The sequence below is a fragment of the Meriones unguiculatus genome, chromosome 20, assembly GCF_030254825.1.
Source record: "Meriones unguiculatus strain TT.TT164.6M chromosome 20, Bangor_MerUng_6.1, whole genome shotgun sequence".
Classification (NCBI taxonomy): domain Eukaryota; kingdom Metazoa; phylum Chordata; class Mammalia; order Rodentia; family Muridae; genus Meriones; species Meriones unguiculatus.
In genome coordinates, this window is record NC_083367.1 from 46378607 (window position 1) to 46394034 (window position 15428).

General features: G+C 43.4%; 1 protein-coding gene across 2 annotated transcripts in view; it reads left to right on the forward strand.

Moving 5' to 3' along the window:
• Window positions 1-10994, forward strand: part of Sesn1 (sestrin 1) — an 87564-nt gene extending 76570 nt beyond the window's left edge. For both annotated transcript variants that reach the window (XM_021649053.2, XM_021649054.2), the window contains exons 5-10: window positions 641-883; window positions 4792-4939; window positions 5921-6033; window positions 7416-7606; window positions 8842-8986; window positions 9818-10994. In XM_021649053.2, the coding sequence (XP_021504728.1) occupies window positions 641-883; window positions 4792-4939; window positions 5921-6033; window positions 7416-7606; window positions 8842-8986; window positions 9818-9904 (927 nt within the window). In that variant the 3' untranslated portion in view covers window positions 9905-10994. The remainder of the gene's footprint in view (window positions 1-640; window positions 884-4791; window positions 4940-5920; window positions 6034-7415; window positions 7607-8841; window positions 8987-9817) is intronic.
• The last annotated feature ends 4434 nt before the right edge of the window (window positions 10995-15428 follow it).

Here is a 15428-nt window from a genome sequence, read left to right on the forward strand (position 1 = left end):
CTAGAACATTTTAAACACTTACATAATAGGAGGAATTGTCAAGAAGGTGTAAAATTTGAATATGATTAATACAGTAGCTATTAGATTGTCAGAGAAAGGCACACAAGATTATAAATAGACAACACAAGCACCTAGGACACAGAATTGAATCTGAAGAATTGTAGGATTTATGCGTAACTTTTTAACACAAACAGAATCAAGGACTTTAGAATGAAATTGCTCAAGCCACCATCTTTAAAGGTTCCGTTTAAGAGGCCTGATAAATCACAGACACAGACATTTGAAACACAGGTGTCCAGTTTAACACAAACTCACTGCATTTTCTCTCAACATAGTAATGCATCCATTATGCAATATCTGAAACTCTGCAAATATTGTAAGCAAAATGGAATTATCTTGCATTTTTAAAACAATCATTTCAGAGATTTAAAGTGACACTGTATCAGTAGATGTTAAGCTTATATTCATAAATACATTGTTAATAAAATTTAACAAACTTTAGGTTTTATATATCCTAAACTGTAATCTTAACCAGGCTTTGTATGTTGTCTAGCCCTGTTTTCAGTCAATTTTTAAATAATAGGATGAACTCTGTTTTTGCCAACACATCTCAGATTAAAACTCTGTTCTTTTCCACCAGGGGCTTTTGAAAGCTGAAGAGCACAGCTGGTCTCTCGCAGAGCTGGTCCATGCAGTGGTCCTACTCACACACTATCATTCTCTTGCCTCATTCACATTTGGCTGTGGAATTAGTCCAGAAATTCAATGTGATGGTGGGCACACTTTCAGACCTCCTTCTGTTAGTAGCTACTGCATCTGTGACATTACGAATGGCAATCACAGCGTGGACGAGACACAAGTCAACTCAGCAGGGAATATTTCAGTAAGTATCTGAGGTTTGCTGTGGGAGGGTAGTAATGACTAGTTACTACAGCCATCGTTAACTGTCCCCCGCCGGCTTACTAGGAAACCTGTCCTGGTAAGTCCATAAAGGCGTTAACTCTATCTTACAAGGATGACTTTGTTTCTACCTCCAATGCCTATCACTAGTCTAGACACTAAGGGATAAACTATGAGCCCTTCTAGGAGGTAGTTTATACTCATTTCAGCCATGAGCCATAGGAGCCAACCAGGAACAGCTAATACTGACCATCTGCCACTGTGACAAGGGAAGGCATAAAATAGTGTCACCCAGAGAGAGGAGATTTCCAGGCAGCGTTGTTGCTGCTACTGCTGCTGCTGTTTCTTCCTCCTCCTCTTCTTCCTCCTCTTCTTCTTTCTCCTCTTCTTCTTCCTCCTCCTCCTTCTTTTTCTCCTCCTCCTTCAGCAAAAGGCTGGCTTTTTAATTGTTTGGCTTTTAGAAAATTAAACCAATTTTGATCTCCTTTTTTTCCCCCTTTTTTATATTTACTTTTCTACAAATACAGAATCTGACTGTAGATTAGTTAAAATGCTGTGGTGGTTTGAATGAGAACAGCTCCAATAGCTCATATATTTAAATGTTTGGTTCCTTGTTAGTGGAGCTGTTTGGGAAGCATTAGGAGGTGTGGCCTTGATGGAGAAGGTGTGTCACTGGCGGTGGGCAGGCTTTGAGGTTTCCAAAACCCATACCACTCATAGCAGCTCTCTCTGCTTAGTGCCTGTATGCCTGCTGCCCTGTCCCCAGCATGAGAATGCACTAACCCTCTGAAGCTGTGCTTCAAAGGGTTAATTAATTAATTAATTCCCAGTTAAATGCATTTCTTTATAAGCTGCCTTGGTCGTGGTGTCTCTTCACAGCTATAGAACAGTAACTAAGACATTTTCACTTCTACCTTCTAGCTTCTTCTTTGTTATTCCTTCAAAATCACTTGGAACAATTTGATTTTTCTTCATTAAAAACTGTGTGTGTGTGTGTGTGTGTGTGTGTGTGTGTGAAAGAACCACTTTGTGAAGTTGGTTCTTTTCTTCCCCCTTTACATCCGTTCCAGGGATGAACTTTTGGTCCCTAGGCGTTCAGTATAAGCACCTTTACAAACTGAACCATTTCAGTGGCTCACAAGCTGAATTTGTCTCTAAGTAACTTTAATTCTCACATACAGTTGTTAAAACTCCTCATATTCTTAATAGTGAAAGGCTTTTATTTTGTACTTGAAAAGTCATAACATAAAAATAGCTCATGGTCACCCGTGCACCATTCGCATGGGACACAGGCCAGTGTGCCCAGGTTGGCAGTCCTTGACTCATGTTTGATGCTGGGCAAGTTACCAAGCCTCTCTGAGCTGGGTTCTTTCATGTTTCCTATAAAACATAAAGTTCTTGTGATAAGGTCTTAAATATCCCTAAAGAGTTCAAATGCGTACTTCCGTGTTCAGCGTTTATCACTTAGATGCGGTGAAGTCAACAAATGAAGAATTGTCACTTTTCCAGGATTGCCCACATCACTATTCTGACAGGTCTCAAGACTAAACAAGAGGCTGCCAGTAGCTACCAATTCTTTCTCAAAGCTTGGAGGTTCTAGTGTGGCTGTGAGATTGTGTGCCAGTTGTGGGTTACTGAGAGCTGGCTTCTTACCTTTCCCTGGCCTTAGTATCAAACTAATGCACTGGATTTTCTTGCTTGTTTTATATTAAGAGATAACAGATAAAAGTTAAAAAAAAAAAAGTGGGGCTTTTATTTTTCTAATCCATTAGCTCCCTATACCCAGAGTTTAATTCGGATCTTCTAGAAGGTGTATAGTTTATTCTGATGGCACTGGACAGTGAGCTGATAGAGCCTGTTCTTCAGGTGCCTGTCATATGTACAACTCCACTTTTAGATTCAAACAGCAAATTAAAAAGAAGTTCCATATACAGTATTAATGTTAACATTGACTTGCTACCAGGCATGGTAGGCATTCCTGTCATCCCAGCACTTGAGAGTAGGAAGATTGCAAATTGTTTGGTTTGTTTGTTTGAAACACAGTCTCTTTATGTAGTCCCGTCCATCCTGGAACTCACTGTGTAGAACAGGCTGGCCTTGAACTCACAGAAATCCAACTGCTTCCGCCTCCCCTAGTTCTGGGATTAAAGACTTGCACCACCACACCCAGCTTGGAGGGTTGCAAATGTGGCACCAGCTGGTGCTGCACATTGAATTCAAGGCTTTAGGTACATACTGAGACTTTCTCAGATGATGGTGATGATGGTGATGATGATGATGATGATGATGATGATGATGATGATGGCGGCAACCTGTACCTTTTTAAAACCATCCCAACTTTTGCAGATTAGTTAAGTAGCAAAAGTGCCACACTTTGCTTTGCTTTTCCCTTCAAAAATTTCAGGGTGATTTACCAAGGATTATCTTTCCTAAAAACAAATAAAATGTAAGTAATTTATCTTAGTGAATTAGTGAACAAGATAGATCAATGAATATGGTGAAGAATAATCTGGTGCATAACTGTAAGCTCATCACAGGGGAAGTATATGCAAGAGGATCAGAAATCCAAGGACATCATGAGCTACATCGCAAGTTTGAGGCCGCTTTGACCTACATGAGACTTTATCTCAATAAAAATTAAGTAAAATAGTATATGTTGAGGTGTATCTTTTTGGCTCATTGTTTTGGGTTTGGTTATCTTCGAGCCTGAGAAAAGTGTATGTCAGAAGAACTTCCAGTCATCATGGAAACACTTCCTATCATAGGTTACTAAAGAAAGGACTTAGTGTGGGATACTTTAACATAGCATAATTTCTACCATATATCAGATAAAATATAAACATGGGCAATAGAGACTTCTTAATACAGAATTATCTTGACAGTCATGGTAGAACAGATCTGTTTGTTCCAGCAAATTAAGCAGGCCTCTTACCCTTAGAGACGTTTTTATTCTAGGGGAGAAGGCTCTAAGCCAGTGTTTGATGCACTAAGGAAAAGAGCGAGTTCTGTAAGAACTCTGTAAGAATGATGGGAACTGGGTGAAGAGGCCTAGTGTTCAAGACGGTAGGCTGACACCTGAAGGACTGGTGAGTGGAAACAGGAAGAGAAGTGAGGTCTCAGCACATGCACGGGTGTTGGGGATGTAGCTCAGGTGGCAGAGTGTGTCACAGACGCACACTTGTAATCCAGAACTCAGGAGGGGTAGGTCTGAGCATGAGGTATGCAGGGGAAAACATTACTTTTGTATTTGAACACTTGTATTTGAATTTTTGAATCTTCTTTTATGAAACGTGTCTTCCAAAGATTCGATCCAGGGTTTAGAGAAAGGATGCAGTAGTGGTAGGAGTGTAAATCGTTTCTCTGCTCGGCCATCCCTGTGCAGCACCTCTCACTATAGATAAGCCACTGTGGTAGTCATCCGGCAGTGACAGCTGCCGGCCCCATTCACAAGGGCAGCCGGCCAACCCCAGCCATGTGAGGACATGTCTCACTTTTAATTGGGAAACCGTATAAATAGAACAATTGCTATTTTTAAAATGGCAGACATGTTGACAGTGTGTACCCTGTGTACTTATTTACCTGAGCAAGTAGAAACCAAATCTCAAATACTCTGTTTTCAGTTCTGCTTTAAACTGACAGGTTCAGTTTTGATCTTCAAAATAGTGTAAGTAGTTACTATGTTATCTTGTAATGTTAGAAAGCATAAGTTCTTGAAATATTTTTCTCCTAAAATCTCTATAAAATAATGTATATTTATTAATATACATTATTATAAGAAAATCTATTTTTATTACGTTCTGGTAAGATAAAGACCTTTATGAGACAGACTTAATGAAATTCCTAAATTTCACTCTGTGCCTGCCATATGTACAATGAATGTTCTCTCCTCAGGTAAGTGATTCCTTCTTTGAAGTCGAGGCCCTCATGGAAAAGATGAAGCAATTACAGGAATGTCGAGATGAGGAGGAGGCAAGCCAGGAGGAGATGGCATCGCGGTTTGAAATAGAGAAGAGGGAGAGCATGTTTGTCTTCTCTTCAGGTAAGAACAACCTGAATATGGTCAACGCAGTTTCTCTTAGAAGCCCAAATTTTTACTTAGAGAATTTCAATACATTCTTAAAAGCAGACCCAAAGGCAAGTCTTTTCAGAAAGGCTGCTGCATAGATTTTTTTTCTGCTTACAAGTAATTTTTAAGGAAGCCAACTGAGAAGGTAGGAAGTGCAAACAGCACGAGAGTAAGGGGTGGAGCCCGAGTCATTTAATATACCAATGTTCCCTGGGTTTCTTTTTTGTTTTTTAATTGTATTTTTGCGAAGGGGTAACAGGGTATGTGCATGCCACAGCACGCCTATGGAGGTCAGAGGACAACTGTGAGAAGGTGGTTCTTTCCTTCCACCACATGGGTCCCCTAAACACAGGTTGTTGGAGTTGGCGGCAAGTGCCTTTACCCACTGAGCCATCTCGCCAGCCCAGCGATGATTTAGTTATCTGAAATATTATCCAAAAGGGGGTATTCTTAACCTAGAATCCGTACTCCTGAGATCCTAAAATATACAAATTAGGGTAGAGAAACAGAGTTCAGGGTCAGTCAGAGAAGAAATGACAGGCATGCAGCATTCTGTGCATGTTTATTTTACCACAGAGAATCGTGGCTTTACCACATTCTGTAAGCAAGGCTTTATTGTGGGGTTGGGTGAGCAGACTGCTCAGTGCACTCAGAGCCTGGGCGCCATCCCCAGCACCACGGAAACCAGTCATGGTGGCACAGGCCTGTAATCTCAGCGCTTGGGAGATGGAGGCAGGAAGATAAAGAAGTTCAGGGTAATCTTTAGCTACATGGTAGGGTTGAAGCCAGCCTGGGCTACCTGAGGTGATTTAAGACTCCTATCTGTTTTGGTTCATATTTATTATTTAGTGTCAAAAGTGGTTCATCTTACATTTGTTTATTGTGGGTAAAATAAATTACATCTTGTTTTCAAAGAGGTTTTAAGAGTTTTTGTTTTTCTTTTAATCATTTCAGATGAAGATGAAGTTACACCGGCAAGAGACGTGTCTCGGCACTTCGAGGACACTAGTTATGGCTATAAGGACTTCTCCAGACACGGGGTGCATGTTCCTACCTTTCGTGTCCAGGTAAAATTGTAGCGTGTGGAACCTAGCTGTTTAGAGACCTCTCAGAGTGGTCTGTGCGGAAACGCCGCCTGGGCTTGAGGGCTGTGTTCAGTGCTCGGCAGGTGCTTCCACAGAGCAGCAGCCGCTCTCGCCTCCAGGGCAGAACGGAAGCTGAGAATCAGTACTTACAACACTTACAGATTATCTGTTCTGCACTTAATCTTGTAAGGTTTTCAGTTCATCAGCAGAATCATGCTGGTGTGTTAAATTTATTGTTTAATAAAGGTAGGTGTTAAATTTATTGTTTAATATTTAAGTAAAATGTTAAACAGGTGAATTACTACTGTCAACTTGCCCAATTATTGGTTACAGGCCAATGTTAGTAATAACTTTATTTATTAGAGTTAGGAGACCAGTTAAACTTTTAAGGCTTTTTTGCTTCTTTGCCCCCACCCAAACTAAAATGCTGTTTGAAAGACAAAATTCAGGCACAAGGAAGAGTTGAGCTGTCATGAAATTCAGATCGAAAGGATTACTATAAACCAAACAGTCTCTGGAAAGAGATTAGAATGTAAAAGATTTGGGTTAATACACAAAGGGAAGCTGAGAATGTAGCCCAGCTCTAAATTGTTAGTCTCAGTTTAGGTATCCAGTGATGGTTGTAAAGAGACTGAATATTGAGAATTGCAAACAAGGCTTCTTGCTTCCATTGTTGAGAAGAAGCCTTACAGTGATTGAGGATGCCTCAAATGCCAGCACTGTGTACCGTAGGTTAAATGAGCATGGTTTTGACCAAAAGTTACAGCATAATGTCAAAAGATATGTTCTAGGAAAAAAGAAGAGAAAGGCAGAGGTAAGGGCTTCCGAGTTGTTTGGAGCAAAGAGGCATTGAGGAGACTGTATTAGAATTAGACTTGGTTAATAGGGTGAAAATCAGATGCGAGAGAAAGAAAGGAGGGATGAGTGATGGATACACTGAACTGGATTTTTTATATTTGTTTTGTAACATTTTCTTGTTATGTAGTCCAGGATGGTCTCTTTCTGTCTTCCTGCTTTATCTTTCCAAGTATTAGGATAATGGGCATCAGCTACCATAGGTGGCTTGGAAATTCACGAAATTTGAGGAACATTTCAATATCTGCAGCTTGGAATATGGGAGAGGAACCACAACCTGTTTTGCTGTAGGAGGATAGATGGAAAGAGAGATAAAAATCTGTTGCTCCCTTCGTTCCTAAAGTAGATCAAATTACAATTCATGACCTTTCTCATGCTGCAATATGAACGTGAGAGTGGACTGAGGTTCAATCCCAGCTACTGGTGATGTCATGCCCTGCCGCGCTGTGGACATGGAGCTGTTATGCCACATGTCATGTGTTCATAATCCCTGTCTTCCTTGTATTTAGGACTACTGCTGGGAAGACCATGGTTATTCTCTGGTGAATCGTCTTTATCCAGATGTAGGACAGTTAATTGACGAGAAGTTTCACATTGCTTACAATCTTACTTACAACACCATGGCAACGCACAAAGATGTCGATACCTCGATGCTCAGACGGGCTATCTGGAACTATATCCACTGCATGTTTGGGATTCGGTTAGTCGCCTTCCTTCCTTCCTTCCTTCCTTCCTTCCTTCCTTCCTTCCTTCCTTCCTTCCTTCCGTTCTTTCTTTCTTTGTGTGTGTGTGTTTGTGTGTTTGTTTTTTCAAGGTATGGTTTCTCAGTGTAGCCCTGGCTGTCCTGGTACTCACTCTGTAGACCAGGCTGCCTCTGCCTCCCAGAGTACTGAGATTACAGGCGTGAGCCACCGCTGCCCAGCCTAGTCTGCTTGCCCAATGTTTATAAAGCCATTTCTTTTACACAGAAGTATTCATGCATGTACACACGCACGCACGCACACACCCTCGACTCATTCTTACAGTTCTTGAGCTTTGCATGCCCACTTCATTGTAGCTCAGGCTTTCGCTTTCACCCAGCTGGACAGGTGAGGGCAGAGGTTGGGACTGACAGGTGCCAGCTGACTTCGGAGGGAAGAGCAGGCAAGCTGCCCCAGCACACGGGAGGCGGGCGTGGTCACTGTGCATCTCCGTGCTGTCCTTTGTCTCCCAGCATTATTCACAGATCTCAGCCTGTGCTATGGCACTACCATGGAGCTCTCTCAGGGCCCGTTAGCGTTCCACCACGCTGTGTTCTGTTGAGAATATAAACACTCAGTGCCTCCTCACACACAGATCCTACACTGTGTGGCTTTCTACCCACTTTAGCCGAAAAATTTGCTTTCTCATATATTTTATCAGAGACCTACAAGCTCTCTTTAATTTACGCTGCTTGGACCTTTAAAGTACATCCAGCCAGCTTGAAACTAATTTCTGCTAATCTGTGCCCAGGCTTTGGCCTCCTGGGTAGTTACAGAATGAGCTTTGCCAAGAACTTCCTCCCTTTTCCATTGAAAACACAGGAGGTGGCTTCCAAGCCTGTGTGATCTGAAACCCATGATTCAGTGGTCAGACATGCTGCAGGCAGGCATCTCCGTCCGCATCATTTAGAACGGACACGAGACCCTTAACATACCAACCAGCCCTCATGCTCCACGCACCCATGACGTTTTTCCTCATCTGACCCCAGAAGCTCCTTTTACACAAGTAAATTGCCATCTTGTGGTGTGTAATAATGCAAATTCTTCATTTCAACACTCACTACACTTTCCGGAGCTGGTTTCAGCATGGCTGTGTATTTGTGAGTGAATGTGTGGGGTTCCAGCATGGCCATGTGTTCTGCACATAGCAGAGAGATCATACGTTGACAGGAGTCTGTTCTGCGTCTTTTGACAGGTATGACGACTATGACTATGGTGAAATTAACCAGCTATTGGATCGTAGCTTTAAAGTTTATATCAAAACTGTTGTGTGCACTCCTGAGAAGGTTACCAAAAGAATGTATGATAGCTTCTGGAGGCAGTTCAAGCACTCCGAGAAGGTATGTGCTCACGGGGGCTGGGATACTCTGTACTTTACAGTCATTTTTATTCTCCTTTTCTCAAACCCACTCCATCATCTGTACAACGTGAGAAACATCATTCCAGAACAGCCATCAGGTACCCCTTAGAGAGAAGTGCAAGCATAGACGAGCAGGCTGGTCTGTCCTCAGAAATCCTGGCATAGCTGTCTCCGCCTAAGACAACCATTCTGCACAAGCTTTTAAAAACTAGCCTTAGGCAGAAATGGGTGGACGCATCTTTCTGGAAATTGATGGTTTGGCAGAGAATTGTAGAAGTCTGGCAAAAGAGTGAATAGATTTTTCTGAACTATAACAAATATCCAGGAAGACATGTGGCCAAATGTAAATAGAAATAAAACATTTATCCCAAAGATGTCTGACATTGGTCTAACAAATGAAGACTTAAGTTCTTTGGTGGCACATAGAATAGGCAGTTGGCCCTTCAAAATCATGTTTCTGCTTCCATACATTGAACCAACTGAGGACCACAAATACTGACAACAATTGTGTATGTGCCAAATATGTGCAGTGGTTTGCCGTGACTCCCCAGTCACTGTAGCAGTCGTTTACATGGCATTTATATGTATTCTAAGTAACAAGAGGCTGTGTATTGCTCATGTGTGTAGTATGCTACTTAGTACAAGAGACTAGAACTTCCAAGGGATTTGGTTATGCAAGGAGACTCCTGAAACCAGTTACTCATCAAGGGACAAGTAATTGTACTTATTTGGTACCATTTTTTTTAATTGAATGCACTGAAAAACTGATGTTTATGACCTGCCCTTACATGATGCTGTATTTTATCCCCAGGTTCATGTTAATCTGCTTCTTATAGAAGCTAGGATGCAAGCAGAACTCCTATATGCTCTGAGAGCCATTACCCGCTATATGACCTGATGCCTTTCCTCCATTAAAGACCGTCCGGAATGAACAGCAAATGTAGTCTACAAGGGGATGGAACCAAGCCCCAGGACCAATGGTAGATAAAAAAGAATTCAGAAATCCGTTGTGCCATGATTCCTTAGTGTCTGCTCTTTTACTGTGGGATACCGCTGCTCGTCTAGCAGTGAACGCTTGGCAGCTTCAGTGTTAGAGCTGTGAAGAAAGGCTGCTGGTCACAGTATTTGCTTTTTGACAGTACGAGATGCTGTAAACTTGTTTCAATACAGCAACTAGTAGTTCTCCAAATCCTGTTGCTCTGTTGTAACCAGGTAACAGGCAGGAGCTGTAAAGGCCGGAACTTGGGTACTAAGTTCATACATAAGGAGTCTAGCAAGCTCAATGCTGCTTTGGCTGGGGATAAGGACGTGGCTGCTCCAGCTAAGCTACTCGTGATTAAAGTGAGCACGGCTACTACCTGAGCCTACGCACATACTTTGTGTGGTTTTGAATTGAACTTGTACACGTTCTTTTTTTTTTTTTATTCTTGCATCTAAAAAAGCATAGAATTACTACTCACAGCTCAGCAAAGACCATGTTGCTGGTAACAGTGTTTTTTTTTTTTTCCTTTCATTGTAGTTTTTAAAATTCAGTTATTGGATGATATTACAGTGGCATTCTTAAAAGATTTTCTCCAAAGAGCAATCTTAAAATAAAAGAGTGTGAGTTACAAGGCAAACAGGCTGTCTTTTAATGTGCTATTTCCCAAGCATTCTCTGACCCTGGAGGGCAGCTGTCTGGTGCAGGGGTTTCGTCTCCAGCACCAAAATGTGGAAAACGTTGCTGCAGACTGCTGCACATCCCAGGGACATTCTTCCCCAGGTTCCCTCTCGCTGACCCTGTGACCCTGTGCAGCTCCTGGAAGAGTAAAGCTGGAAAACATTTTAGTGAAGCTATCAAATTTGTATCTTGATTTACAAAAATGCTAACTTTGAGATACAAACAAGTTTGCAAAAATGTATTAAGTACTTTGTATTCTGGAACCGTGAATTGCTTTTGAAGTCTGTCAGTATTATTGGTATTTTTCAATAAAGAATCATTTTCTGCAGTTTGCTTTCTTAATTTGATAAGTTGTACTTTAGCTTTACAGTTAGCACAATCAAGTTTCAATTCCGACCCAAGGAGAGTCATGTGTACACTGGATTTGATGAGCAGCAGATGCTAGATGGCAAAGCCATTCTGAAGCCTGCTGATGTATATGGCACAACAGTAGGGGCCTTCAAGGATGTTGTCTTAGTCCATTTTTCATCACTATAGCTCAATAGGGAGAACTGGATACTCTTTTTTAAAATTATTTATTTTTATTTTATGTACATTGGTGTTTTGCCTGCCTGTGTATCAGTGTGAGGGTACGGAATTCCTGGAGCTGGAGTTACAGACAGTGGTGGGCTGTCCTGTGGGTGCTGGGAATTGAACTTGGGTCTTTTGAAGGAACAGCCAGTGCTCCCAACAGCTGAGCCATCTCCCCAACCCCGGAACTGGATAGTGTATAAAGGACAAAAGTCTACAACTAGACAGACACAAACTCCTTCAGCTCATGATGGAAAAGCAGACAGGAAACAAGAGCCCAGGAATCCATTCCTACATGAAAAGTTGCCATCCAGTGATCCAGTACCATTGCCATGAACCAAACACTCCTAGGTCCCATGGCCCACCCTTAGACTACAGCAGATAAACACCCCTAGGAGGAGCTTAAAAAGCATCTTCAAGTGGTCTTACACCTAAGTGACTACACAGTGGGGCATGGGGATCTGTTGCTCTGACCCCAGCACTCGGGAGGTAGAGCCAGGCCAGCCAAGGCTTGAAGGTCATCCTTGGCGAGTTGGAGGGCAACTTGGAATTTCTCAAAAATAAAAAATAATATAAATCTTTCTGCTTAGCCAGGATTCACATGCTCTTCCAGCTCTCTGCAGGAGCCTCTGCCAGCCTCTGCTTGCCCACAGCAGCACAAATGGGCCAGGGGAGTGCCTGTGCTGACAGTTGGCTTCTACTCCCTTGCCTATGCCTCCTGACTGATGTCTTCTGTGCATGATGTCTGAAAAACAAAAAAAAGCGTCTAGGAGCGGCTCTGAGGAGGAGAGTGCTCACCAGCAGATATTGGTGGGAGTGCTCAGTTAGGAGAGTGCTCACAGGAGGAGAGTGTTCAGTAAGAGTGCTCACAGGAGGAGAGTGCTCAGGAGACCGGAATGAATGACCTTAGTCTACTGAAGTGTATCATCACGTGGAAATCAGAAGTTGAACATTTCGTGAGTCAGAGGGTGTAAAAAAATTGACAATGCCATTGCTTCCTCAAAGCCTCCGGGGTTTCTCTAAACATACGGAATTTCTAATGTTTCTGGGATTTGTTGTTTTTTAAGTGCTCCCACGTGCTGGACTTAAAGGCACGGGCTGCACCTCCAGGCTTCTGGGTAATTTTTAAAAAGTTTCCAGAGTAACTGGGCAAAGCACACTCTAAGGAAGGGCGAAACTCTTTCCTTCATCAGGGGAAATTTTTAAAAAATATTCTTGGGTGTGGACCTAGGGTTCAGTTTTTGAAACCTGACTTTTTGGTAAAATTCTAGAGGATTTGTTGAGTCTTAAACCCAGGGTTCAGACATGGTAGGCAGGCACCGGAGAGGAGCTTTTTCTGTGAGGCCCGGCTTGTTAAGAATCTCCGACTGTGAACAGGAATGGGCCCTCTCCATGTGTTTACCCTGTTTAGGCTTTTTCGTCTTTGGTTGGCTGGTTGGTTGGTTTTTGTTTTTGAGACAGGGTTTCTCTGTAACCTTGGATGTCAGGTCACTTTGTAGAACTCAAACTCACAGAGATCCTCCTGCCTCTGTGTCCCAGAACACTGGGATTACAGGCGTGTGCCCGTACACTCTGTGTAGGGTTAACTTCACATACAATATAGTGACGCTGTAAACCAAAGGGCAGCCTAATAATTTAGCTATTCAGAGTTAACTTTGATATAAGTTTCTGTATCAATAAATAAAACTTACCAGGAAAGCGCATTTCCCATCAAGATACTGTTTCATGAACTGTTTGCATTTTATATAGTATGTGTGGCGAAAGGCCACAGATTCCAGTGTCGGCGGTTAGCAGGATGGAGCTCCGTGTCTTCATGATCCATCCTACAGAGGAGCTCACTCTGTGGCCCAGGTGACCCCCTGCCTCTGCCCCTTGCACCCTGTGGGAGCTGGCATGCACTGAGCTCCCAGGCAAGAGACCAATGAACACTGCGTAGTAAGGTCTTTTTATGAGGAGCCTAATGGGGCAGGTGGGCACCAACAGATCCTTTTCCCAGGGCCGCACAGCCTGAAGGGTAACCTAGATCCTGCCCAGGACAGAACCAGCTTCACCCAGAGTCTGGCTCGTGTGAGGGCCGAGACTGGCTTTTGTCTCACGTGACTCATCACTGGCTGAGCTGCCGGCATTGTTTAAATGATACTGAAGCTGATGGAAACCAGTGAGGGCCAGTGCACCAGAAGTACTTGCTGTGGCAGGCAGACGGCAGGGCAGCAGGAGACCTCGGGAGAGCAGCAGGAACTGCGAGGCTCCTAAAGCCTAAAGCGGGGGAGGGGGGGGAGGGGGAAGGGGGAGGGGGGAGGAAGAGCATCAGACAGTTCTAAGAGCCACATACACTGGGTTGAAAGTGACACACAAGCATTTTCCAGATTCCAGAACCAGGCCAAGTGATGGAGGTTTCCTGCACAGAGCACTAAGGTCGAAACCCTGCTGCAAAGGTTGAAGTCCCAGCTGCTGAGGTGGAAGGCCCACATTACCAGAAAACCCGGAGCTCAGTGCAGAATGGCAGACTGGCTTTGTCATCGAGGGTTCCTCCTCTCCCTGGGGAATCCTAGACCCCACACTTTCTACCTGAGGAATGTCACATAGTCCTTAGGGAAATTAGAGGTCCAACTCCCTGACTCCCAATAGAACCTGTTCAGGAAGCACCTGGGGTTCCTAGAATGTCTCCTTGCGAATGAGGCATCTCCGTGTACCTTAGCCCTTCAGCCAATGACATGCACCCACCCTGGATATTCTCACCCCTCCCCAAAGTTCTATCTAATCCTCCTTCACCCCAAATAAAACTGATCTGAGCCCCCACAGCTGGTCCTGGAAGGTTATTTCCGTGAGTGCTCATGGGCCACCGAACCCCCACTTCATCTCTTTACCCCATTGTTCCTGAGAACCAGTGGCGAGTGACCCCCGGAATAGAGGAGAACCACACAAAGCCAGTTTATAGACAGTGAGAAAGGTGGCCTTTCTATCAAAGACTCCAATCTCAACAAAAACCCACAAAGCATGCAAAGGAATAGAGAGCCATGTGTCAAAGAAACATCTTCAAGACACTAAAGAAACAGTTCTTAGGTTGGGCTGTTCAGGCACGCCTTTTATCCTACCACTTAGGAGGCAGAGGAAGGCAGATCTCTAGGGGTTCAAGGCCTCCCTGGTCTACACAGTGAGTTCCAGGTCAACCAGAACTCGGTAGTCAGTCCCTGTCTAACAAAGGAGAGAAACACAGCTGTCTTGTCAGGTAAGTAAATTTCTTCTCAGGAACTAAAATGTGCTTTCAAGATGCTTAATGAGCTACAGTGTTCATAGACAACTGTGTAAGATCAGGAAAATGACTTAAATATCTGTGGAAAAGAACTGCACAAAAGAGCCAGATTGCGGAACTGAAAAAGAGCAAAGTTCATGAAAGGCTTAGTGGCCCAGGCCTGTAAACCCACTGCATGGGGATTGATGCAGAAGCGCCCTGAGTAAGTTTGAGGAGTGGAAACTTCCCAAGAGGGATTCCTTCAATAGCATGCCTCATCAGGCAGGTGAAAACTGCTGAATATGGAGAACAGGTCACTTGATGCCAGGTCAGAGGAACAAAAGAATAACAAAACAAAACAAAAATGAAGGGCTTAAAAGATATGTGAGCACCATGCAGCCAGAATACACAAAGTGCTTGTTTGTTGGTTTGATGGTACCAAGGCCTCCTCTCCCCAGTCTCTTTGCTCCACCCTCGACCAGAGGAGCCTCTACATAACCCCTCCTCCAATAAAGCTTCTTGACATCTGTCCCATGGCGTGAGTTGGCGGCTTCAGTCCCTTAGATCATAGCAACAGTAAATCAAGAAAGTCAGTGAACTACATGTAGAATAAAGCCACAGACGCAGTAAGGAAGCAGGGGGCTCGAACACCTGTATACTCAAACTATGGAGCCTAGAAGCAGCGAGAGAAGAATCACCTCATCGTCCACAGAGGTGTCAGACTTGTAGGTTTTCTGCAGAAGCCATCCAGGGTAACCTACAGCGATGACACACTGAAAGCACCAAGAGAAAACACCCGTCAACGAAGAATATAACCATCAGCGGCTTCCAAAGGTGAAGGGAAAGTTATAACTTGCTCAGATAAGCCCAAGCTGTGGGGATTTGCTACCATTAGAGCAGCCCTACAAAGAAAGCCTTCATCTGGAAGAAAAACCGTCATATAGGCAACGGAATCTTCAA